This window comes from Musca vetustissima, unplaced genomic scaffold (assembly GCF_032173495.1).
Source record: "Musca vetustissima isolate MV318-11 ecotype Yass unplaced genomic scaffold, APGP_CSIRO_Mvet_v1 utg4689, whole genome shotgun sequence".
Taxonomy (NCBI): Eukaryota; Metazoa; Arthropoda; class Insecta; order Diptera; family Muscidae; genus Musca; species Musca vetustissima.
The window spans coordinates 52,328-78,706 of NW_026878709.1; the positions used below are offsets into that span (position 1 = coordinate 52,328).

A 26,379-nucleotide genomic window follows, 5' to 3' on the forward strand; every position below is an offset into this window, starting at 1 on the left:
AAAATCAAAATGTTTTTGGGGAATGCGATCTAACCAACTTATTTGAATGACTGTCTTGAAGGCAATTCGTAAAATACGCAGTAAGGCTATTGACCTCTTATCGGTAAAAAATCGCGAAACATTACCCTGGCTCAGAATATAGATCCGCAGAAACTTAGAACTCAGTGTACGGTACGGTCTGCTCCGTACAACTATACTGCTTCGCTCACTAGTTTAACAATATTTTTTTTAAGGTCTGACAATAGACGTGGATTTCTATATCCTTGACTTCACTGTGGTACAGGGTATTATGTCTTTGTGCATATGTTTGTAACAGGCAGAAGGAGACGAGATAGACACATAGTTCCTTTTGAGAATATGCATAGAATCACTTTCTAAGTCGATTTATGCATGTCCGTCCGTCTGTATATGTTAAATTGTAATATAGTTTTGTCCGATTTAAGGTAAATGTTCCTATATATCTTTAGATTTGCACGAAATTTGGCATAGAGTACTGAATTAGGTCCAGAATGATGTGTGCTAAGTTTCGTGAAAATCGGTCCAGATTTAGATATAGCTCCCATATATATTTTCGTCCGATGTAAGGTAAATCGGTCTCCAAAGTCCCTATATATCCTTGGATTTGCACAAAATTTGGCATAGGGTACTGAATTATGTCCAGAATGAAGTGTGCTACGTTTCGTAAAAATCAGTCCAAATTTAGCTATAGCTCCCATATATATTTTCGTTCGATTTAAGGTAAATGGGACACCGAAGTCCCTCTATATCTTTCGATTTGCACGAAATTTGGAACAGAGTACTGAATTAGGTCCAGAATGATTTGTGTCAAGTTTCGAGAAAATCGTGTTCAGATTTCGATATAGCTCCCGTATATAGTTTCGTCCCACTTAAGGTAAATGGTGTACCAAAGTCCCTATATATCATTCGATTTGCACGAAATTTGGCACAGAGTACTGAATTAGGTCCAGAATGATGTGTGCTAAGTTTCGTGAAAATCGGTCTAGATTTAAATATAGCACCCATATATATTTTCGTCCGATTTATGGTAAATGGGTCTCCAAAGTCCCTATATACCTTTCGATTTGCACGTAGTTTGGCATAGGGTACTGAATTGGATCCAGAATGATGTGTGCTAAGTTTCGTGAAAATCGGTTCAGATTTGTGCAAAAAAGAAGCAAAGATTTGCCGACCCGCACACAATTTTGTACAATGTACTGAAGTTACTATAAACTTTCGTGTGTCAAATTTTCTTGAAATTGGTTCAGATTTACATATGGCTCCAATATATATGTACTTTCGTCCGATTTTAAGTAAATGGTGTACTAAAGACCCATATCTAGTCCGATTGGCAAAACGTACTCAAAATTAATATAAATTAATCTCGGCAAAGTTTCCTTGAAATCGATTCAGATTTAGATATAGCATAGCTTCCATATATAATTTCGACCTATTCATGTTGATTGTAAACCAAATAATCAGTAGGTGCTTGATTGATATTACATTTTAAACAGTGAACCATAACAAATAGCGTGCGTAAAGTTTTTTTTACAAAGTATGGAATAGATTGCAGAATGGCATGTGTAAGTATTGATGTTAGTCGGTTTACTTATATATAATGATCGCATTTTTAAGTTCGTTCAATTTCATGTCAATGTTCTTTCGGAAAGACGACATCTGTAAAGATACATATGTAGAATATCCCCAAAGTGGTGAAGGGTATCATATAGTCGGCCCAGTCCGACTTTACTACTTTTTAAAAATTGTTTGTGAGACCTAACAAAAGGCGTGGATTTAAAAGAAAAATTGTACCCTTCAGCACACTGTGGTACAGGGTATAAAGAAAAGAGATAGACCCTTCCTTTTGAGAATATACATAGAATTACATCCTGAGTCGATTTATGCATGGCCGTCTGCTGTCTGTCTGTACATTGTAAAGTATAAAGAATGTACAGGTGGCATTTATGATCCGAATGAGATGAAATATAATACAACCTTTTTTATTGACCCAAATATGAACCCTATTGAAATAGGATTAAATCGGTTCAGATTTAGGTATGGATCCTATATATATTTTCGTCCGATTTTATAAAAATGGTACACCAAACTGTTTGTTCATTAAAAATAAATATTTGTAAGCTTGGTTTAATAAATATTCTAGGAGAATCATGGTAATTGGCGAAAGGTGTCACCTAGTGAGACCCATCTGGCTGGTTTTTCTAAGACAAATATTTGTATAAAAATGTCCAACTCAGTTATCGGCAATCAGCTGATCCGACAACGTGTATTTTTTTGGCTCCGATAATTTGCAATTTTTAATTATCTATACTCGAAGAGTTTATTTCGACTATGAATACTATGAAACGGCGACGATATTGGGGAAATAACCCTAAATTCAAACAAGCGAAATATTCTGACTCCTATGCTGGGAACAGATTTCATGCTTTATCGGAGGACGATGATAATGATACTTCCACTGAGGATGGCGAAATTGTTTCAAAGAATGTTAATTATCCACCAATTATAGTTGATACCAGTCATGCCTTTACCAAGGTTTTTGATATACTTGGAATGTCGTATAAATATAAACGAATGTCAATTGGTACCAAAGTTATATCAGATAATGTCGATCTATACAATGAAGCAATTAAAAAGCTGCAAACAATGAAAATCTCGTTCTACACACACTAACTGAAGGATGGTAAATCATTTAAATTAGTAATGTTTGGACTCTTTAAAATGGACTGCATGTCAATATCTAATGAATTCAGCGCAACCCATAATATTCAGCCTATCAGCGTAAAAGAAATTGTCACGAAAAGATCCAGTGTAAATGATGCTATTTATATGATTGAATTTGATCGACAACAAATTTCTAAAAGGGATGTAAGAAAAATTCGCTACTTCAATGGAATTTCAATACACTGGAGAAATCCGCTCAAGGGAAATAAAGGCCTGACTCAGTGTTCCAAGTGTTTTATGCTCGGTCATGGAGGAAGACATTGTTACAGAAATGAAATATGCCCGGCTTGTGCAGGTAACCATGATTATTCTTTATGCACCCTGAGTAAAACTTCGGAAAATGGTCCAGTAGTGTACAAATGTCACAATTGTATCAAGAAAAATCATAGTAATGTGAATCATAGAGCTGACGATCCGCGGTGCCCTTGCAGAAGTGAATATTTGCAAATTCGAGAAAAACTAACATCCAGACCTAATGTGTTTTCACAAAATCGATTTAAAAAAACAGCTGTTAACACAAGAACCAGTGAGAGAACATACCGTAACTACTGCTCCAATTGCACGTGGTTCCTCTCACTCTCACGACAAACAGCTATATGCGGACATAGCCAGAAACAACAGCAATGCTAAATTTATCGATAACGATATTTCTAATGATCGTTTACTAGAAATCTTTTTTGAAGCCTTAGATGCTCTCCAAAAATGTCAAAACAAATATGAGAAACTGAGAGTATTAGGTATGATGCTTCAACATGCCATATAAAGATATTAATAATCGAAAGTATCGCGTTATGCACTGGAACGCTCAAGGCATAACAAACGTATCAGCTGTTTCGCAATTGGAGCATTTTATCATAAACGAGAATGTTGACACACTAATGTTAAATGAAACGTTTTTGAAACCGAAGCACAATTTTCGAATTGGAGGATATAAAATATATAGAGAAGGCCGTCAAACCCATGGAGGGGGTGTTCTAATAGCCATTAAAAATGAAATACATCATGAATTAATACCAAAATGCAGTACATCATCTATTGAAAACATAGCGATAGCAGTTTACATTAATGACCGCAAAGTAATATTTATGTCAGTTTATTGCCCACATTACTCTAATAACTTTAAAGATGATTTAGATTTATTAACAAATACCAGTTATGATTTTTTCATATTTGGTGACCTAAATGCACAACATCTAAGCTGGAATGGTGTATTAAATAACACGGCTGGAAAAACATTATTTAACCATTCTTTACAATCAAACTATTATGTTTACAACTCTTCAACATTTACCCGTTTTGGTCAATCCTGTACACTGGTCCAACCTTCCACCATCGACATTCTGCTATCAAATTCCGGTTTACCATTCTCCCTATTGGAAACCCATCCGTGTATTTTAAGCTCTGATCACGTTCCTGTCTCGTTTTATATAAAAGGAAAAATAAGCTGTATCCCCTGCTTAATTCCCACTATATAATGGCAATATTACTTCATTATACCCTACACAACTATGTTGTCAGGGTATTATAGCCTTGTGCAGTCTCAAGAGTTTGCAACGCCGCGAAATATTGGTCCAAGACCCACCTCTAAGTATACCGATTATATATCGACTAGCTGAGTCGATCTAGACATGTGTGTCCGTCCGTCAGTCCATTATGATTTATAAACACGATACAGGCCACATTTATGGACTTATCTGCACGGCATTTTGCATGTATGATGGTTCTGGCCAATGAAGACCCCTATTGTTTTTGGTAAAGATCGGTTAATTTTTAGGGAATGTAATGCACCAAATAGTTAATTTTTGTCGGTTTTTCTGGTCGCTCCAAAGGCCACAATTATGGCCCGAACATCGCGAAATTTTACATGGAGAAGCGGATTGGAACAAGGATAAAAATCGGTGAATATTTAGCGGGTCAAGTGGTCCCTGACTTTTGTGTGAAAAATTACAACATTTGTATTTATTTGGCGTATAATTGATACCAATTATATTGTCGTATGTACTTGGATGTATTCGTATTCATATATTATTTAGTAAGCTATTGCCAGACTAGAGGGCGGATATAGCGCTGATTGCTTTGAAATTGTTCATGAAGTTCCATTTATGGTCAAGGGCAACCGCTTATAAATTTCGGTGATGATCATGTAATAATTTTGGGATGAAGTGGCACGAAAACTTAATTTTTGTGTTTTTTTTTTTTTTTTGAGTCGATCTATAGGCTTCAATTATAAGCCGAACATCACAACAAACCCACGCTGAAGGGAATCTGGACAAGTAGTTAGAAGGGTTGTAATGAATATTAGTAGTATTCGAAAAATATATTTAATCGGGCAAGATGGTGCAAATATCACGAAATATTGCCCAGGCTCGGAATAAACATTTTCTTTTAATGTTTACCCTCTTCAATAAGGTGATTGTGTAGTGTTAAAATCACGATAGAGAACACAATATTAAGCATAGAGCTTTGAAATTTTGCACATAAAAACTACTCTTAGGATGTTTGCTATTGCCAATGAATTATACCGGTCTAATCTGGCATCTCTAATCCCGCATTTTCCAACAGAAAATGCGACTATTTGGTATTTCGGTATATAAACTTAGAGATGAATTAGGACTTGTACTGATGCATTTTCAAGAAACAGAAGGATCCTACACCTCGCTTAAATAAGAAGATACCTTATTCTGGAGGCTACGACAATTTAATTTTTTCAATGCTTATTTAGTGGTATATGAAATTCAATTCAATGAAATTCTTTCTAATTTTATACTTTGAGTCACAAAGATAAGTTTGGAAAAAATGTATATACCTGAAGAGTCCAAAATCAGTTATATCAAAGGTTTAGCCAACATCGCCATTTTATTGGAACGAAACTTAAAAGCCATGACCAAAATCGACGTATTTCCTTAAAATTGGTAGAACTCCAGGAATCGTAAAAAGTCGCAGGAATTATTATGGATTAGATATATAATATAATAATATTTTCCAGTATCTCCTCGCCATTCTATACTAAACACCTTTTTCAAATTCAGAAATATAAAGACAAACCAGTAAGGAAAGTAGTAAAGTCGGACGGGGCCGACTATATGATACCCTTCACCACTATGGGTATATTAAACAGGACTATTAACATGAAATATATATGGGAGCTATATAGACCGATTTTCTCGAAACTTGGCTCCCATATATAGGCTCAATTCAGTACGTTATGCCAAATTTCGTGCAAATCGAATATATATAGGAACTTTGGGGCACCATTTACATGAAATCGGACGAACATCAGACAGACAGAGAGACATCACTCTAGGCTCAATTCAGTACGTTATGCCAAATTTCGTGCAGATGGAAAGATATATAGGGACTTTGGCGCACCATTTACATGAAATCGGACGAAACTATATATGGGAGCTATATCTAAATCAGGACCGATTTTCACGAAACTTGGCAGACTCTAGGCTTAATTCAGTACGATATGCCAAATTTCGTGCAAATCGAAAGATATATAGGGACTTTGGGGCACACTTTACATGAAATCAGAGGAAACTATGTATGGCAGGCAGCAACGTACACAGGATTTCATTTCGGGGAAAGCCCGGTAGTACAAAATGAAAAAATTCGCTGTTGCAAACATAAATTTACTGTGAAACCAGTGAGCGGAACATTATAGTCGGACGGGGCCGACCATATGATAGCCTACACAACTACCACGAAAAGCACACTTTCGGCGGTTCTATATTCTGAGCCTGGGCAATATTTCGTGATATTTGCACCCTTTTACCGATTATAGATCAACAACTCCTCTTTCTAAGTCTTACATATTTTCCAAAATGTTTGTTTTTTTTTTGAAGTGAATTTTTACGCCATACAATAAAAAATTGGTCACTTTAGGTTTTGGTTCATTTGACCCTCGGAAAATTGACCGATCATCATCTAAAAAGCCGCTCTAAGTATTTGGTCAGATCCCCTTCACCTTGTAAAATATGTGATGTTCTGTATATAATAATTGCCTCTAGAGCGACTAGAAAATCTGACAAAATTAAAGTTTTCGGTTCATTGCATCCCCTGAATGAAATCTCAACTTCACCGAAAACTATAGGCGTCGTCCTTGACCATAATCGGAAGTTCATGTACAATTCCAAAGCTATTAACGCGACATTTCCGTCCTCTAATGGAATAATAGTAATAATATGCACATAGTCACCTTTACTTAATTACGTATAACTCCCGCATCGGAGTACATACAGCCATATAATTGGTATCAATTTGAAGGTCAACAACTCATCTTGAACATACTATCAACATCTCGAGTATGTGTCCTTCAGGAGCAAGTATATACGCCCCGGAATAAAAAGTTTGTAATTTTTCACACAAAAGTCAGGGTCCATTTGACACGCTAAATATTGACCGATTTTTATCAAAACAGGCATGCTTATTCTTAGGTCCGATCCCCTTCTCCATGTAAAATTTCAATATGTTCGGGCCATAACTGCGGCCTCTGGAGCGACCAGAAAAACCGAAAAAAATTTAGTATTTGGTCCATTTCGTCCGGGCCCCCAGGGCTCCCCCCCCTGCGTACGTCCCTGATGTCAGGTATATATAAATCTGAACCGATTTTCTCAAAACTCGGCAGACATCACTCTAGGAACAATTCAGTACGTTATGCCAAATTTCGTGCAAATCGAAAGATATTTAGGTACTTTAGGGCACCATTTACATGAAATCGGACGAAACTATATATGGGAGCTATATCTAAATCTGAACCGATTTTCTTAAAACTTGGCAGACATCACTCTAGACTCAATTCAGTACGTTATGCCAAATTTCGTGGAAATCGAAAGATATATAGGGACTTTGGTGCACCATTTACATGAAATCGGACGAAACTATATATGGGAGCTATATCTAAATCTGAACCGATTTTCACGAAACTTGGCAGACATAATTCTAGGCTCAATTCAGTACGTTATGCCAAAATTGGTGCAAATCGAAAGATATATAGGGACTTTTGATGCACCATTTACATAAAATCGGACGAAACTATATATGGGAGCTATATCTAAATCTGGACCGATTTTCACGAAACTTGGCAGACATCATTCTAGGCCTAAATGATTAGGCTGTACCAAATTTCGTGCAAATCGAAAGATATATGTGGACTTTGGTGCACCATTTACATGAAATCGGACGAAACTATATATGGGAGCTATATCTAAATCTAGACCGATTTTCATGAAACTTGGCAGACATCATTCTAGACGTAAATGATTAGGCTGTCCCAAATTTCGTGCAAATCGAAAGATATATAGGGACCGTTTACATTAAATAGGTTAAATATATATATGGGAGCTATATCTAAATCTGAACCGATTTTTCCCAATTTCAATAGGGTTCGTCCTTAGGCCGAATAAGTGACCTATGCCAAATTTCATCCAATTCGGATCATAAATGCGACCTGTACTTTGTTTACAATTTAACATGGACAGACAGACGGACAGACGGACGGACGGACATGCATAAATCGACTTAAAAAGTGATTCTATGCATATTCTCAAAAGGAACCCTTTGTCTATCTCGTTTCCTTTTGCCTGTTACAAACATATGCACAAAGACATAATACCCTGTACCACAGTGTGGTGAAGGGTATAATTAACGTGACATATAATTAGCTTGCATCATTTACATTAAAATAAATTATGGTTTATAAAACAATTTGCATTAATTACATATTATTACAGTATTCCAAATATTTAAAATACTTCATTATATCGATCGGTTCAGATTTAGACATAGCTCCCATATATAGTTTTATAGTTTTATATACAGTCGACTCCGCTTTACTGAAACTGAAAAATATCTGGATGTTTGTTTCAGTTATCCGATGTTTCCACTTAAGCGGAGTTCGGTTAACTGAAAATAATTTGAGTTATCCGAACTTACCATAAGCGAAACATATTTCAGTTTTAGGAATTTTACGAAAATGTAACGAAGTCCGTCGTCTGCATGTAGCAATCCTAAGATCTATCATAAATAATATGTGGTCTATAAAATAATATTTATGATAGATCTTAGAAGGATTGATATTAAATCGGAAAATATGGATTAATTTCTTTGAAAATGTTTCATATAGCGATGTTAGCCGATTTTAAATTTTTTTAATGGCTGAATTGGTGGTAACATGCAATATGGTGCTAGAATGAGTTACACACTTCCTTTAAAAATGCGTTCATTACAGATTCACGTTTTTACATTGTTCCTATTTAAAATTTGGTTATCATCTTGAGTAGTCAAAATATAATTTGTTAATAATTGTTATGTTCCCGTACTACAAGAATCTACTATTTTTTACTACGAATACACTTTTTTCCTTTATGATATCGAAGAAAATAGTAAAATCTTGTAGATTCTTGCAGTACAGGAAAATACCAAATATGGGACCTCGTTTTGACATTTCGCTTATGAACGGTACATTTTGTAACATATTTTGGTACATCATCAACATATTTTAAAAACTTGGTCGAACGAACTTAACGTTCTTTGACGTAAAATTTATATAGATTTGACACACGTTCCATACCTCGGAAATAATCATAAATAGCAGAAATATATTTGTAAGGGTGGGCCTTGAAGTTGTTTATTTTTCAATGCAAAATACTCAGCCATTAGCATTCATTCTCACAATTTTCAGTAATACGGAGTGATTTGAAAGGAAATTTACAATATTTGACTCCAAAAGCTATTTCAGTTATCCGATATTTTCAGTTATGCTAAGTTTCTGTTTGCACGATATTTTGTTGTTGAAATCTGTTCCGATGTAGATATAGCCCTCACATATTTTTTTGTTCGATATTATGCCTGTTCGGGTATCCGTTTATTTTCTGCACGCTAGATCTGCTTTTTTCCCACTTTTGGTGGGAATGCATGCCAATTGGGAGTATAATTTTTTTTTTTTTTTTAAATTTGGTGTTTTGAAGGCCGAGGTGCCTATAATGTGGTAAATAGGTGAGTATTTTTGGTGGGTATTAAACGTCTTCGATAAAAATGTCAATATATTCCATTGTGATTACGGAATCCCAATTAATGCTAAGACTTTATTTTCGGTATTTTTAAGGTCTCACCCGCCAAGAGAGCTATATGCTATTTGACATGCAACTGGACAGCTCGATGTGCAGAACTTATACACAATAGTTTTTGGTGACCTTTTATATAAAATTGCTCAACTATATCAAAACGGTTCGTTCTTTGGCGAAATAAATGAACTGCCCAAATTCCATCTTATACGGATCAGAAACACCATCTGTACTTTTTCTACAATAACATATGGGTGGATAGATAGACGGGTGGACATGCATAAATGCTCACAGAAATCGATTCTTCCTTTTACATATGCACAAAGAAAATTTGGTATTTTCCTTAAAGTTGATAAAAAAAACTTCTTCGTAGAAAAATTACAGAATAGGATACCAAACCATTTTTGGCATGTGTAGATCCTATCCGAATTTTTCTACCAAATTGTTTGTGATTTGGTATTTTGTTATTGACATATTCGAGTGCTTAGAGGGAATCACTAGGATATGTCAAGTGCTTAGAGGTAAAAAAAAACATTTGTAAAATGTTTTGGCATAGTCCCCATAAAAGGGTGCGGTCACATTTTCGGCATTTTTAAGGTTTCAGCCATATCCTGCCAACCGAAGTGTTTGTATTTGGATGTTCTTGATTTTCGGAGGACGATAAATGATCAACAGACGTCAAGTTTTTAGTATAGAGGATGATAAATGAAATGAGGTCCAGATTTTAGTATACACCCCCATTTTTTGTATTTTGAAGATATTCGTCACATTTTCTATTTTCTCAATGTTTATCCACATTACGGGTTCTTTGAGGGTGTTTAAAAAGTTTACAGAAAAATGTTATGAAGTATGTCCATGTATGGACATAGTTTCCATATAAAGGTCTTGATTTTAAGCCAACTTCTTCGACATGATATGAAGGCCAATCTTGGATGTACCCAAAAGAATCACGTCTAGATTTTTCCATTTTGTATTTCCGTGTACATATGCAGAACACCATTCCCAAATCATTATTCAGTATATTATATTATTATATTAGTAGGTCAGAAAATTTTCCACAACTAAACTTAAACAAACATTTAGAATTTGGAAATATGTTGTTGTGTTTATTAAACGTAATAAACCCAAAGATAAAGAAGAAACGATGTAACATCATAACGTCTTTAATTGTAATATTTACATACCCTTATCAACATTTATTGAAATGACCTTGATATCGAAACATGTCTGGGGAGCACCTGTAAGCGTGTCTGTAAACATATATAAGAAGAGTCCATTAGGCTAATCACTATCAGTTAAACACCTACAATCGTGTTGAGTAGTAACACCTCAAGCAAGTATGAAGACCTTTATCGCCATCTTAAGTTTCGGTATGCTCATGGCATTTGCCCAGGCCACCACCGATTACTGTACAGCAAATTTATGCTTTAATAAAACGACACATATTGCTTGCGGTGAAAAGGTAACATATAGAGACTACATTTACAAAATTTCAATTTAATAATTTTAATTTTTAAGGAATTTGATTCAAATTGTCCTTCCAATGCCGCCTTTGTTGCAATCGATGATAAATTGAAAGCCGAAATTGTTCGTGCCCACAATGAGAAACGTAATTTGGTTGCTGGTGGCGGTGTTGACCATCTAAAACCTGCATGCCGTATGGCCACCATGGAATGGGATGATGAATTGGCTGAAATTGCTTCGTACAATGTTCTGCAGTGTAAAATGGCCCATGACAAGTGCCGCAATACCAAGACCTTTATGTATGCTGGTCAAAACTTGGCATGGAGATCATACTGGGGAGCAACAAATGCCACAAAACTTTTCCGTAACTCATTCGCTTTGTGGTGGAATGAAGTTAAGGATGTTAAAATGGATTTCATTGATTCGTATCCTCGTGGATATAAGGGACCGTAAGTAGGAATTGTACATTTTTATGTAACATTTAAATTAATTTATTTGAAAATCTTTATTCTTCAGTCAAATTGGTCATTTGACTGTTATGGTAGCCGATCGTAATATCCGTGTGGGCTGTGCTGCTGCCAGTTATTTGGATACCAGAGTTGATGGTGGTCGTCAAATATTCTTGATTGCCTGTAATTATGCCACCACAAATATGCTTGAGTTCCCCATATATGACAAATGCAGTTCACCAGCAACAAATTGCAAAACCGGAACAAATCCTCAATTCCCCAATTTGTGTTCAGCTTCGGAAAAATATGATGTCAATAAGTGGTATTAAATTGAAATATTGACGTTTTTGTTATTTTATTGTTGTTTTTTGAAATATGATACGACCTCTGGAAAAAATAAAACCTTTTAGTCCCGATAAATTTAAAATATGAGTTTTTCTTCTTTCAAAATTACATAATAATGGAATTCGCATTGTACTACGTGTAATATAATATTTAAATTAAAACTAGCTTTGAAAGGTTCAACATGAAATTCGAATAATCTGAATATAATTTTTTTTGTTTGATGTCTCCACGTCCACAGGTCTGGTTCTGTCACCACACCTGTCGGAGGAGGTGGAATTTGAAACAGCCTGCATACTATGTTATAGTACTTCAAAAGTGGGGGAAGTATCCAAATTTGCTATGCAGAAAGGCTGAGACGGTGCGTTTTTATTAGGGGGCCTTAACGTGAATACAGTAAATACGAGGATATGCTTTTTTCACCAGAAGGACAAAAATAGGACAGTATGACAACAACAAAATGTAATGTAAAATAACTACAGAAAGTCCAGAGAATATGTGGAGCATATAATTAATATTAAACCAGTATGAAAAGTAGTAAAGTCGGAAGGGGCCGACTATATGATACCCTTCACCACTTTCGATATATCCAACAGATGAAACCTAAAAGACGTTGAATTTTTAGAGGACCAGGGACAAAATTATGATATCAATTATAAGCATAGATATATATGCTGTATATGGTATACCATTTACATAAAATCGGTCGAAAATATATATGACAGCTATATATAAATCTGCACCGATTTTCAGGAAACTTAACACACATCATTCTAGAGCTAATTCATTACGCTATGTCAAATTTCGTGCAAATCGAAAGATATATATGGACTTTGGTACACCATTCATATAAAATCGGACGAAAATATATATGGGAGCTATACCTAAATCTAGACCAATTTTCAGAAAACTTAACATACATCATTCTAAACCTAATTTAGTACACTGTGCCAAATTTCTTGCAAATCGAAAAATATATAGGGACTTTGGTACACCATTTACATAAAATCGGACGAAAATATATATGGGGGCTATATCTAAATCTGGACCGATTTTCAGTAAACTTAACACACACCATTCTAGAGCTATTTCATTACGCTATGCCAAATTTCGTGCAAATCGAAAGATATATAGGGACTTTGGTACACCATTTACATAAAATCGGACGAAAATATAATGGGGGCTATATCTAAATCTGGACCGATTTTTAGGAAACTTAACACACATTATTCTAGATTCGATAAATTCATTACGCTATGCCAAATTTCGTGCAAATCGAAATATATGTAGTGACATTGGTACACGATTTACCTTAAATCGGACGAAAATATAATTGGGAGCTATATCTAAATCTGGACCGATTTTTCCCAATTTTAATAGGTTTCGTCCTTGGGCCAAATAAGTGACCTATGTTAAATTTCATCCAAATCGGATCATAAATGCGACCTGTACTTTGTTCACAAAAATACATGGACAGACAGACGGACGGTCGGACATGCATAAATCGACTTAAAAAATGATTCTATGCATATTCTAAAAAGGAACCATGTGTCTATCTCGTTTCCTTTTGCCTGTTACAAACATATGTGTGGTGAAGGGTATAAAAACACTTGGATTGACACCGGACTCAATGGATGGTAAAAATACAATACGTGCTACAATCGGATCCTCGGATCCCTCCACATTCTCGATTTCAAATTGGTCCTTATAAAGACCTGTGGTCTGTCAGCATTCCTGAGGTATACATACACTCTGTCTTTATATAGATCAATTGATCTTTATAAAGGGCTCTATACAGACCAATTCGACTATATTAACACCTGTGTTCTATATACACACAAATCGGCCATTGCAGCTTTAAGACTTAAAACAATGAATCAATTAAAACAGTAGACCAATTAGTATTCAAACACACCTGTGGTTTCTATAGATACCTGTGGTCTCTCTGCATATCTATGGTATCTGTACACTTTCAGTCGGCCTCGATACAGACCAATTGATCTTTATAAAGACCTGTAGGCCCAATATAAACCAATTGTTCTTAATAATTCGAATTTAAGTGCATGGGATATAATAAAACAGCACCGATGAAACCCTTGTGTCATCATATGTGGCTGCAGCACATCCCACACGGATATTACGATCAGCCACCATTACGGTAAAGTGGTCAATTTTTCTGAAATATATAGGCATTTCAAGAACAAAATTATTCTCCATTGAACAAATTAATGTCGCAATTTTAACTTACGGCCTACTGTAGGAAGAACGAAACGAATCAATATTGTCCATTTTGACATCCTTATATTCATTATACCATTGGGCAAATGCGATTCGGAAGAGTTTTGTGGCATTTGGTTTTCCATAATAAGAACTCCATGCCAAATTCTGGCCAGAATATATAAATGTTTCGGTATTGTGACATTTGTCATGTGTCATTTTACATTGTAGCACATTATAGGAGGCCATTTCAGCCAATTCTTTATCACATTCCATGGATGCCATACGACATGCAGCCTATAAATGACTAAAACCACCACCGGCAACAAAATTACGTTTTTCATTGTGTAAGCGCACAATTTCAGATTTTAGTTTATCATCGATATCGAGATCTTACAATTGTTCGTCTTAATTAGTTGACATTTGACAGATGTTTTTTTTCATGTAGATATATTTATTTGAAGATCAAGGTCATTTGAACAGCTGTCAAATATTGTTATAATTACGGGTTTTTTTTAATTTTTTGTGAACTTATTGTATATTAAGTGAACAAACATTTGGTATAATATTTGGATTTTAGAATGTTTTATTAAATATTTGTTAAAATAAAAACTTTATATTTGTCTAGATTTTTGTATAGTTAGACCAAACAAACAGACTAAACAGCTGGCTAGTAGACATATGAAATTCGTTTTCTAGAAAATTCCCTATGGTTCTTAATGGCTATACAATCGATGTGTATGAGTTTTATATTCGGTATTCTCCTAAGGAATTATACCCTTCACCACTCGCTGTTGCAGGGTATTATGTCTTTGTGCATATGTTTGTAACAGGCAAAAGGAAACGAGATAGACATATGGTTCCATTTGAGAATATGCATAGAATCACTTTCTGAGTCGATTTATGCATGTCCGTCCGTCTGTCCATGTTAAATTGTAAACAAAGTACAGGTCGCATTTATAATCCGAATTTGATGAAATTTTGCACAGCTCATATATTTGGCCCAGGGACGAACCTTGTTGGGAAAATCGGTTCAGATTTAGATATAGCTCCATATATATTTTCGTCCGATTTAATGTAAATGGTGTACCAATGCCTTCGATTTGCACGAAAATTAGCATAGTGTTTTGAATTGAGTATATAATGATGTTTGTAAAGTTTCGTGAAAATCGGTTCAGATTTAGGTATATCTCCTATATATATTTGCGCCAGATTTAAGGTAAATGGTGTATCAAAGTCCCTGCACCAAATTTGGCATAGCGTACTGAATCGAGCCTAAAATGATGTGTGTAAAGTTTCGTGATAATCGGTTCAGATTTAGATACTGGACTGTGTTTTGCTGGTACTCGATCTAATTCAACAATTTATTATAAAATGTGATTTGAGACCCCAGTGACACAAATTTAAAGGTGTGTCGACAAAAACACGCAATTTCTATTTTTTATGTTCCGGTTAAAAAAAAAACTTCCTCTCGAAAATTCATCTACAAGAGCGGAGGGAACGTGATTGTTGGAATGAGATGACAGCACAAGACGAAACCTATTGCAATAGGTGAAGGTCGGTTCAGATTTAGATATATTTCTAATATATATTTTCTTCTAATTTAACAATAGCTCCCAAAGTTCCAATATATGTCCGATTGAGACAGCGCACAGAGTCGAAATAACTGATTTAGAGGCGCTAAATTCAGAACTTCTAAGCAAATTCTTATATTCTTAACAAATTTGCAAAAAACTCAGTCTATACTTGTAGGAATTTTTTAATGTTGTCATATAAGAATCCTTACTAAATAGCCAGAAAAAATTGCAGTTAAAATATGATAACATTTTTAGTTCCATTCCATGCGAAAATAACACATCACAGAAAACTCCAATAATAATATAACTTATTGACTTAACTGATAAATTTTGCCCTAAGTACCCAATGTTTCTCCAATTGATCCCATACATAATTTCGTTCAAAGATGCACGTCTATCCGACCAACAGGATATTTTACACATATGTGAAACTTAATTTTTGAAAAATTCCCTATTTTTTAATACAATTCGAGTTAGAAAATAAGGAAGATCCTTGCATTTATCCAAGTTCATACGATAGCTATATACATGTGTTTATATATTTGTAGGTGACACAAAGAATCTTAGAAGTACCTCTTGTACATACCCAAAGTCGTGTAAAGTATCACATAGGCGTCCCCGTCCAACTGTGTTTTTTTTTCCAAATTCACCACAAGATGGAAATATTGAAATATTCACCTGAGATAGCAAGAGCAAACAACATTTAAGATAGAGATTTGAAATTTTGCACAAACATTGCTACTACTCCTAGTATGTTCGGTATTGAAAATCGGTACACATTTTAGGGTATCCTCCAATATTCGGTAGTTTGTGGTTTTTGTAATTGGTTGTAATTTGTAATTTTGCGTTCCAAATCTGTGGAGATTTTCCTACACACAACTTTCAATATTGGCCCGATTATTCAGATTGCCTCCCACAATATTCGATATTTTGAAGCTATTGGACACGTTTTTCAACAGAATTTATCCTTAATTGATTTTTCAATCTAATTGGCTGTAATTTGGAATATTGGGTTCTCATTAGGCAGCAACTACTACCAAATTATGAATATTGGTTCACTTTTAAGGATAGCCCCCATATGAAGTTACCTCCTCAAATATAAATCATATTTTTGCTGAAAATTGTCCACATAGGCCCATATTTATACCCTTCACCACACTGTGGTACAGGGTATTATGTCTTTGTGCATATGTTTGTAACAGGCAAAAATAATCGAGATAGACCCATGGTTCCTGTTGATAATATGCATAGAATCACTTTCTGAGTCGATTTATGCATCTACGTCCGTCTGTCCATGTAAAATTGTAAATAAAGTAGAGGTCCCATTTATGATCCGAATTTGATGAAATTTGGCACAGATCACTTATTTGGCCTAAAGACGAACCCTATTGAAATTGGGAAAAATCGGTTCAGATTTAGATATAGCTCCCATATATATTTTCGTCCGATTCAAGGTAAATGGTGTACCAAAGTCCCTACATATCCTTCGATTTGCACGAAATTTGGCATAGCGTACTGAATTAAGTCTGGAATGATGTGTGCTAAGTTTCGTAAAAATCGGCTCAGATTTAGATATATCTTCGTCCGATTTAAGGTAAATGGTGTACCAAAGCCGCTATATATCTTTTGATTTGCACGAAATTTGGCACAGCGTAATGAATAAGGTCTAGAATGATATGTGTTAGGTTTTGTGAAAATCGGTTCAGATTAAGATATAGCTCCCATATATATTTTCGCCCGATTTTAAGTAAATAGTCCACTAATGTCCCTGCAAATCTTTTGATTTGCACGAATTTTGGCATGTTGTACTGCATTAAGTCTAGAATGATGTGTGCAAAGTTTCGTGAAAATCGGTTCAGATTTAGGTATAGCTCCCATATATATTTTCGTCGGATTTAAGGTAAATGGTGTACCAAAGTCCCAATATATCTTTCGATTTGCCCGAAATTTGGCACAGCGTAATGAATTAGGTCTAGAATGATGTTTGTTAAGTTTCGTGAAAATCGGTTTAGATTTTGAGATAGCTCCCATATACATCTTCGTCTAATTTAAGGTAAATGTTTTATCAAAGCCCCTACATATCTTTCGATTTGCACGAAATTTGACATAGCGTACTGAATTAAGTCTAGAATGATGTTTGCGAGGTTTCGTGAAAATCGGTTCAGATTTAGATATAGCTCCCATACATAGTTTCGCGCGATTTTATGTAAATAGACCACTAAAGTCCCTGGATTTTTTTTTGAGGTGCACGAATTTTGGCATAGCGTACTGAATTAAGACTAGAATGATGTGTGCAAAGTTTCGTGAAAATCGGTTCATTATTAAATATAGCTCCCATATGTATATTCATCCGATTTTAGGTAATTGGTGCACTAAAGTATCTGAAAGTCATTCCATTTGCACGAAATTTGCCATAGCGTACTGGGCTTAACTCTAGAAGTTCGAGTACGGTACCCGGTTATATCAGGTTCTAAGGATCCGTTTAATATAAAATGGGTATATTTTAAAGGTTATAAAAATACATTTCCATTGAGTGGTAATATGATGGGGTTATCTCAAACCATTTTGGAGATATAGTCAAAAAACTGGGTTTAGGTCCCCGATTTTTTTTTGAAAAACTCCCTAAAAGTCGAACTTGGGTCCATTATAGTCCCTTCCCAACCCAGATTCCAATGATAGACCACAATTTGCCCTTTCAAAAATGGTGCGATATGTGGCTGTATCTGTTGTGGATCAAAAGATAAGGGCCTTAGAACGCTAAAAAACAAGAAAATTCTGTCGCGTAGCCGGTGTTGGTATCTGTCCATAGGAGGAAGTCTGAAATCCCCGGCCGAAGGGGATCATAACGTGTGTATGGCATCATATAGTCAACCCGTCCGACTTTTGTACTATCCTTATTAGTCGTTTTACATATTTATAAATTAATTTTTAGGTGGGTGTACCTCCTGAAAAATATATATGAAAATGTTGCAAAGCTCAAATATTTGTATATCTTCATCATTTTCCGCGAAAACGGTAGTTGACGATCACTTACCGATTTTGGTAATAGGGCTTTAATAAGTTTGTTGTAAAACTTTAAAGGTTTAGTAATTCAAGCTCGAGTAGAATTCGACTCATTTCGAACCATTGCTGTTCAATTTTTACTAAAAACAAAAATTATTTTCTAATGATTTATTTTATTTATTATTTCCAAAAATCATAACAAAACTGTGCCAGATCATAGTCAATGAGTTCAAAGATTAATACCACTTGTTGACATCATATTTTTCCGAAGTAGAACACAAATTGGGATATTGGGGATTTGTTCCAGTCGTACATGACGAACCAGCTGAACTGCAGCTCTTGTAAATGGGGAATCCAACCATATTAGTTGTGGCATAATTACAGGTTATCGAAAAGGTTTCGGTAGGAGAATAGGGAGATTCGTATGTGACTGCAGCACAACCTACACGAATATTACGATCGGCCAACATGACTGTGACATGTCCAATTTTCCTGAAAAACATTTCATTAAATATTTTTTTGAAATACAGCATAAACAGGATTTCACTTACGGTCCTTTGTAGCCCACCGGGAACAAATTGATGTGACTCATCTTAACATTTTTCACTTCATCGTACCACATATCGAAGGTATCTTCGAAAAGACCTTCAGGACTTGGTCTACCTTGATATGTTGTCCATGCCAAATTTTGTCCGGCATACTTAAAAGTTTCAGTATTGCGACATTGGTCGTGAAACATTTGACAACGACGGGCATTGTAACCGGCCAGGCGGGCTAATTCATCATCCCATTCCATGGTGGCCATGCGGCAGGCTGGTTCCAAACCATTGACACCACCACCGGCAACTAAATTACGTTTTTCATTGTGAGCCCGAACAATTTTGGCCTTAAAAGCATCATCCAGTGGCACCTCAGCTGCATTTCGTGGGCATTCTGGGCCAAAGTCCTAGAGGACGCAATTAGTTAGAATACATCTAAAAGGATAATGTTAATAACTTACTGTACTACCACATGCTATATGTTTTACTCCTTTATTACACAGCGTTGTATTACAATAATCTGTGGCTCTGGTAACACCAATTACAGCCGTGAGGCACAATGTAACTATTAACGGATTCATATCTCTGTGGTTGTTGAAACTCTTGTGATAGCATATTGTTGGCTATGTACTTCTTATATAGTTACAAATTTCACATAGAATGTACGTTTTATGACGCGTACTACAGATAATGTAAGGTCGTATCATAAAAATGCACAAGTTTGTATTTGTATTCTGGCATCTGGGTTTCACGATTTGTTTCTGATGTACACAATGATTGTCAAATAGTTATAAAGTTTATTAATTGTTTATTTGCATAGCAAAGGGTGGAAATTTACAACTGTTCTAGTTTTTTTTGAGGGCGATGTGTTAATGGGAACGCACCTAAAACATATGAAGGTTCCGACCATGATTTTAGTCTCAATAGGCGTACTTTAATTTATCCGCTTAGATTTTCGAAATAAAATGTGTTTTCTTTAAAAAAAAACACTTTTTAATATTTAATTATTTTTTTTAATATTTAATTTTTTATTTAATATTTAAAAAATGTAGAATGGTATGTGAAAGTTTCGCATCAGGGCGGAATAAATACAAGTTATCAACGTACTACCTTTGTAAGCCACATAGCCCAATATGCCTGATGAACTGCTTAACCAACGGCGAAACGCGTCGCATAATAGTGGGTATGTAGGTTCTTCTCCTGGCTTTCCTTTTCATTGCAAAACTTACATCATCAAGCTCGACTCGAAAGAGTATAAATAATCACTTAAAATTACTTTCAAATGATCACTGCCCTTACAAGGCAAAATTCAAATAACAAATATTGATAATTGTGCATAGCTCATTGAATTGGGTCTGTCGGTTCAGATTTGCATATAAATCTCATACATATTTTCCAGATTTAAATAATTTTGCTCAATTGATATTAATGGTACACCAACGACCCGATTGAAATGACATTGTGTATAGATAGATTGCAGTATACTAGAAAGGGGCAGTGGCTAAATAAATACCTCGTAAATTGTATATTTTTTTATCTATTATACATATTTTGTAATCAAATTGGCTGAAATTTGGTACAGTGAGTTCTCAATGGGTACAAAATGTCAACGAAGGTACATCTTTTCGTATAGCCCCCATCCTACGGCACCCCATTTTTAGTAAGTTTATATTGAATACACCATATACCAAATTACAAAATGAGAAAATGAGGCTAAATCTGACCAACAGTTGAAAACGTGGACTCAAATACCTCATTCCCCATACCGGGAATTCTAGTGATGTATGAATGATTTGTGTCGAATTTTATAAGCCTATTTCAAGTGGTTCGGCTGTTAAATATTTCTTACCCAACTTTTAGGTAAATAGCAGAAATCGGAAACCGTTGAATGGGGGCTACAAGAAAACGTGGACAAAGTTTGGCATGAACATTTTGTATGCGTTTAGAATTCACTATGGCAAATTACAGCTAATTTGATAGTAAAATGTTTATAATAGATACAAAAATACCTTTAATCGGGAGGTACGGTTATATGGTGGCTATATGAAAACATTGATCAATACCAGTAGTTTTTTGATGTATATATGCGATTCAAATTTTGGTAATCTACCCAAGTATTTATCAACGTGCTTATAAAGTATTATAAAACTATCTATTTTGAAACGATTTCATAACCCGGAAATATAAGATATTGTATTCACTATTTTGTAAATACCTAAATAAATACCAGCAAATGTGTATTTACCCACCCTTGGGGTATGTACCCGATAAATACAAGCTCATGTTTTGCTTTCGCTTCTCAGTGGCTGATAACATGCCAATGGTCCACCAAAAATACTACATCTGCTACAATGAAAAATCTTAGTAGCACTTCCTGTATATACGTAAAGTGGTGAAGTGTTTCCTTATTGCTTTTGGTAAATAGTAATAGTACGTTTACATTGTACCGGATTTCGTTAACCCAGTGTGTTTCAATTGTCAATTACATTGTATACATGTCAAATAGATCCTCATAAAGTAGGTTAACCCGGAAAAAAGTTCTAATGTAAATGCCGTTTAAAAACCCTAAATATAAGGACAAAGCTAAATAGTTAGAAGGAAAGTATTCAAAGTCCTAAAAATAACGGCAATCGAATTTTTTTAACATAGAACCGGAAATGCTAAATCACAGTCAATTCATTTGGCAAAAACCTTAAGATTAAGGTATCGTTGCCGAATTGAGGATAACATATATAGCGCATCATCGAAGTACATAAAAATCTTAAGAGATTTTAATTTTATTTTGTAGAATCTAAAGTAATTATTCCCAGGAATGACGAAGCTAATACTCGTATATCCTCAATACTATAGTGGAGGTTTGCAATTACATAACGGAAATCTGTATCAGCGTAGTCATTTTAAAGTAGTGAAACATCGGTAGGTTGTAGGCTATGAAAGTTCGAGGCCTTTATATGGCAACTATGTCACTTTAAATTGTCTCCTAGTCTGTTTATTTGGAAAATACAGGACAATCCGGAATGCCTAATGCTTTCCAAAAACCAAAAGTGACCCGTCTTCATATTGGGGCTATGTTTTGACATGGACCTTCATCGATAATTTGCTTGAAAGGTGTTTTGACTCTATGAAAACCTGGAATGCTAAAAAAACTTCAAAACATTCAGGGTCATACCAAAATTTATGCGTATGCGTACGATTTTATTCACCTCAAACGCATTGCGTATCAAAATATTAAGTTGAAATTTTTCAACATTGACAATGCGTATTTTGGATTTTTTGTTTTCTGAAAATAGAATTTCAGTCATTTTCTATAAATGCAAACATTTTTCGGTTAATTAAAAAAATGTTTTCATCTATTTCGCCGTTTTCAATTGACACACAAGTAAGCAATGTCCTGGCGTATTTGGGTTATAAACACATACAACAAAGCCTGTAAAGGTGAGAAGGTGGGTATTTTAGTATGCAACACAAAATTTATCGGTAAACTTTTATGTGCTAAATTACACACACTTCGGTGGGAAATGACGGATAAAACATAAACCTGCATATTTCCATCAAAGATGTGGATCCACCTGTCTGGCCGGCTGGTGGGCACAATAATTCTCGAAGGCAGTAACCTATTTCATTCAAATTTTCGGGGTTGGGGAATATCGGGTTTCTCCCCAACAAATGTTCAAAATTGTGAAAAAAAATAAATAAAAATAATAATAATACATTCCGAACGGACTATCCGATTTGAACCAATCTTTGCACAACATATTATTTTTATCAAGCCTAGATCAAGTCCTTCTGGTACCTCCGCCACAAAGGGTCAACATTTCCAATATTAGGCGAAATAAATATTCGATTTAAACCAAACTTTGCACGTCATTAAATCCGAAACCTCTTTGATAAAAAGCGAATAATAAAACCTGTGTGTAAGACCTCTGGGAACCATAAGGGTATATATCTGTCGGCAACACCGCCTGAAAATTTTTACTTGTTAATATTGTGATTTCTATCGGTGGGAATTGGGCATTCCACTAATGTCATTACATGACATTACTATTAAATATATATTTGAGTTAGTACAATTCGGACAACGACGTGTCTGTGCTGACCGAAATATATGAAAATTATTTGGAATTCTATTAGGCTGAGAGCCCATAAGTCAATGTGGAAAATTGTTGCATCTGGAGCTCGGAAAATCTAAGGGTTAGCGTTAAGAAGCCTCTTCGTCCTCTGAAATGGGCATGTTTTTGAACATTTCAACAGCATCTTTGGTTGACGAAAATCGTTGACCAAGTCAGGGCATCCAATGACGGATCCCGTCAATGACAAAGGTGTACCTCTCAGAATTGACTGGTTTCATTGCTCTCGCGAAAAAAAGTGGTCATATGGAAATGACCACTTTTGCCCAAGAAATATGCGATAATTTGCTTTGAAGTACTTTCTTACGAATGGCTAATATTTGGGTTGAATTTGGCTAATATTTGGGTTCAATTTTGGGTTCATAGGTTAGATCCATGATTCGTCAACTTTGGTGATCTTATAAACGTCATTTAAGGCACAGTGAACCTATTTATTAATTTGATAATTTCTTTAATCTCAGGAAAATGTTCACGAATTAATTCAGTTTTTTGATATGAACACAGTTCATATCATTCGTCAAAATGTGCTTATGTTAAAAAATTTCAAGTTTTCCAATAGAATGGCGCCATTAAATGTTGCAGGAATATGTAATAGCCCTCGTAATACTGATAATGAGACAGGACTTTTAATGTGGGTGCTATGTCAGAATATGGACCATAATTAGTGATTTATACGCTGATATATGTTACTCTTTTAGCACTCATATCCGTTTAAAATATTGATAAAGTCTATATAATACCAAAAATGGAAATAAGGAGACTATTCCAAATCGTGGGCCCTTTGAGACAGTCACCACTCAGAAGTAGTAGCGACGTGTTTTGCAGAATTTTTAAAATTTTTTCTTAAATATGAAAGCTTTGATGTCATACCGTCCTATTATACATAGAATTATGCAACACCTCTATGTGTGCAAAATGAACTACCATGTACAACATATTTTTTGGAAATCAAACACGAAGATCTATGAATTATACAATTTTTTATTTCATTTCAGGTCAGCAATAAAAGATTTAACAATATTTTTAGTACCACTTATTAACATTATACACCTCGGAGGTAGAACACAAATTAGGATATTGAGGATTTGTACCGGTCGAGCATGATGTGGCTGGAGAGCTGCAGTTCTTGTAGATGGGGAAACCCAACATATTTGTGGTAGCATAGTTGCAGGCAATCAAGAAGATTTGTCTATCACCATCGATTCTGGTATCATCATAAGTGGCGGCGGCACAACCAACACGAATGTTACGATCGGCCATCATAACAGTAAAGTGACCAATTTTACTGAAATTTAAAAATAATTTTAATAAATGTATTGTACATTTGAAAAACATGTATTGTAACTTACGGTCCCTTATAGCCCACTGGGAACTCATTGAGATAATCCATTTTAACATCCTTAACTTCATCGTACCACATGGCAAAAGATTTTTGGAAAAGCGTGCTATAACTTTGCTGACCCCAGAATGACCGCCAAGCCAAATTTTGACCAGCATATTTAAAGGTTTCGGTGTTGCGACACTTATCATGAGCCATTTTGCACTGGAGAACGTTGTATGCGGCAACGGCAGCCAATTCATCATCCCATTCCATGGTGGCCATACGGCAAGCAGGTGCCAGACCATTTACACCTCCTCCAGCTACCAGATTACGTTTTTCATTGTGCGCCCGGACAATTTCTGCTTTCAGATTGTCATCGATGTGGACAAAGGCAGCATTATCGGGACATGATTCATCAAATTCCTGAAATTAGATTTTGATTCATGTTACGAACATTTTTTTAGAACTGTGCACTTGAAACTATTGTAAAAACTTAAATCTCGTAAGAGTGCTTTTCATTGGGTACTTTAATATCTGCCTCTCCTCTATAAGCTTACCTTGTCGCCACATGCAATATGTGTCACTCCTTTATTGCACAACTTAGTCGAACAATAATCGTAGGCGATTACCGAGGCACTAAGAGTGCTGACAATTAAAATAATGGCAAACTTATTCATTTTTTTACGCTTAGGACAACTTTTAATTCACACTCTTCTCAGTGTCGAACTGATGAAGATTTCATTCAAACACTCGCCTTAAATAGTTAAAAGTTTGTCATATATTTCCAACATATGTTGTAGATCAAGGTCGCCACAAGGAATGCTGATAATAACGTGTAAATAATACAGTTACAGGTGTTTCCGAATTTCAGATTTACTTACAGAGTATAAATATTAGCACGCACTATCAAATGTTTACCAATTATGTTTGGTGTTTGCATAGTTCTTTTAATTGTGTAAAATGTTAGGATAGGCATTTATCTATTTGGATCAAGTGACGTCGTTCTATGTTTCTTTATTTGTTTTTATTACCTTCAAGTGATATATTTTATCACCTTGTTTGTGGGAATGCCATGATGTTTTCGGAATGTTCGAAGACTCTATGTCTGGCAGTGACTAGAAGGCTATAAAAGTGTTGTGACACTATTGCAGAATAGTTATGGATGGGTGCACTAAATCTGATAAAGTATATCTTTTGAACAGGTCAAGACTCATAATTTGGGTTAGGTTTTAGGTTTTATATTCGTTTTCGAAGAAAAAATATTTTGATGTTGTGAGTTAGAGTTTTGCAAGACGGGAACTATATTATGAGGGCTACTATATATTATCACTAAGTGTGGAATGGCGCCATCTGATATTTTCATTTGAGAGGAATAACAATTTTAGAATTTTTTTAAAAATTGTTAAAGAATTGTAATCGGATAATGCAGGTGACATCTTTGGAAATTTATTTTACATTAAAATGACAAATTAAGATGCAAATAGATATGAAATGGAACAAAATTATACATGTACATGCCACAAATATATATGGTAGA

General features: G+C 35.1%; 4 protein-coding genes across 4 annotated transcripts; 1 reads left to right on the top strand and 3 right to left on the bottom strand.

The window, feature by feature from the left end:
- Positions 1–11,181: 11,181 nt before the first annotated feature.
- LOC133323467 (antigen 5 like allergen Cul n 1-like) lies at positions 11,182–12,045 on the top strand. Its single transcript, XM_061532391.1, has 3 exons — positions 11,182–11,265; positions 11,322–11,716; positions 11,784–12,045. The coding sequence occupies exons 1-3, from the start codon at positions 11,182–11,184 to the stop codon at positions 12,043–12,045; spliced, it is 741 nt and encodes a 246-aa protein (XP_061388375.1).
- A 2,068-nt stretch (positions 12,046–14,113) lies between these two features.
- Positions 14,114–14,551, bottom strand: LOC133323468 (antigen 5 like allergen Cul n 1-like). The gene is made up of 2 exons (XM_061532392.1): positions 14,307–14,551; positions 14,114–14,234 (listed from the first exon to the last, which is right to left on the bottom strand). Exons 1-2 carry the CDS (start codon positions 14,549–14,551, stop codon positions 14,114–14,116), a joined length of 366 nt encoding a protein of 121 aa, XP_061388376.1.
- Positions 14,552–19,091: 4,540 nt separating this feature from the next.
- LOC133323469 (antigen 5 like allergen Cul n 1-like) lies at positions 19,092–19,975 on the bottom strand. The gene is made up of 3 exons (XM_061532394.1): positions 19,856–19,975; positions 19,407–19,801; positions 19,092–19,347 (listed from the first exon to the last, which is right to left on the bottom strand). The coding sequence occupies exons 1-3, from the start codon at positions 19,973–19,975 to the stop codon at positions 19,092–19,094; spliced, it is 771 nt and encodes a 256-aa protein (XP_061388378.1).
- A 4,569-nt stretch (positions 19,976–24,544) lies between these two features.
- Positions 24,545–25,519, bottom strand: LOC133323470 (antigen 5 like allergen Cul n 1-like). The gene is made up of 3 exons (XM_061532395.1): positions 25,400–25,519; positions 24,871–25,265; positions 24,545–24,806 (listed from the first exon to the last, which is right to left on the bottom strand). The coding sequence occupies exons 1-3, from the start codon at positions 25,517–25,519 to the stop codon at positions 24,545–24,547; spliced, it is 777 nt and encodes a 258-aa protein (XP_061388379.1).
- Positions 25,520–26,379: the final 860 nt, after the last annotated feature.

Coding starts and splice junctions, on each gene's coding strand:
- LOC133323467 (XM_061532391.1), top strand. CDS start 11,182: ATGGCATTTGCCCAGGCCACCACCGATTACTGTACAGCAAATTTATGC. Junction 11,266..11,321: donor ATATTGCTTGCGGTGAAAAG/GTAACATATAGA, acceptor TTAATTTTTAAG/GAATTTGATTCAAATTGTCC. Junction 11,717..11,783: donor CCTCGTGGATATAAGGGACC/GTAAGTAGGAAT, acceptor TTTATTCTTCAG/TCAAATTGGTCATTTGACTG.
- LOC133323468 (XM_061532392.1), bottom strand. CDS start 14,551: ATGGAATGTGATAAAGAATTGGCTGAAATGGCCTCCTATAATGTGCTA. Junction 14,235..14,306: donor CGTTCTTCCTACAGTAGGCC/GTAAGTTAAAAT, acceptor TATATATTTCAG/AAAAATTGACCACTTTACCG.
- LOC133323469 (XM_061532394.1), bottom strand. CDS start 19,975: ATGAATCCGTTAATAGTTACATTGTGCCTCACGGCTGTAATTGGTGTT. Junction 19,802..19,855: donor ATATAGCATGTGGTAGTACA/GTAAGTTATTAA, acceptor TGCGTCCTCTAG/GACTTTGGCCCAGAATGCCC. Junction 19,348..19,406: donor CCGGTGGGCTACAAAGGACC/GTAAGTGAAATC, acceptor AATGTTTTTCAG/GAAAATTGGACATGTCACAG.
- LOC133323470 (XM_061532395.1), bottom strand. CDS start 25,519: ATGAATAAGTTTGCCATTATTTTAATTGTCAGCACTCTTAGTGCCTCG. Junction 25,266..25,399: donor ATATTGCATGTGGCGACAAG/GTAAGCTTATAG, acceptor ATCTAATTTCAG/GAATTTGATGAATCATGTCC. Junction 24,807..24,870: donor CCAGTGGGCTATAAGGGACC/GTAAGTTACAAT, acceptor TTTAAATTTCAG/TAAAATTGGTCACTTTACTG.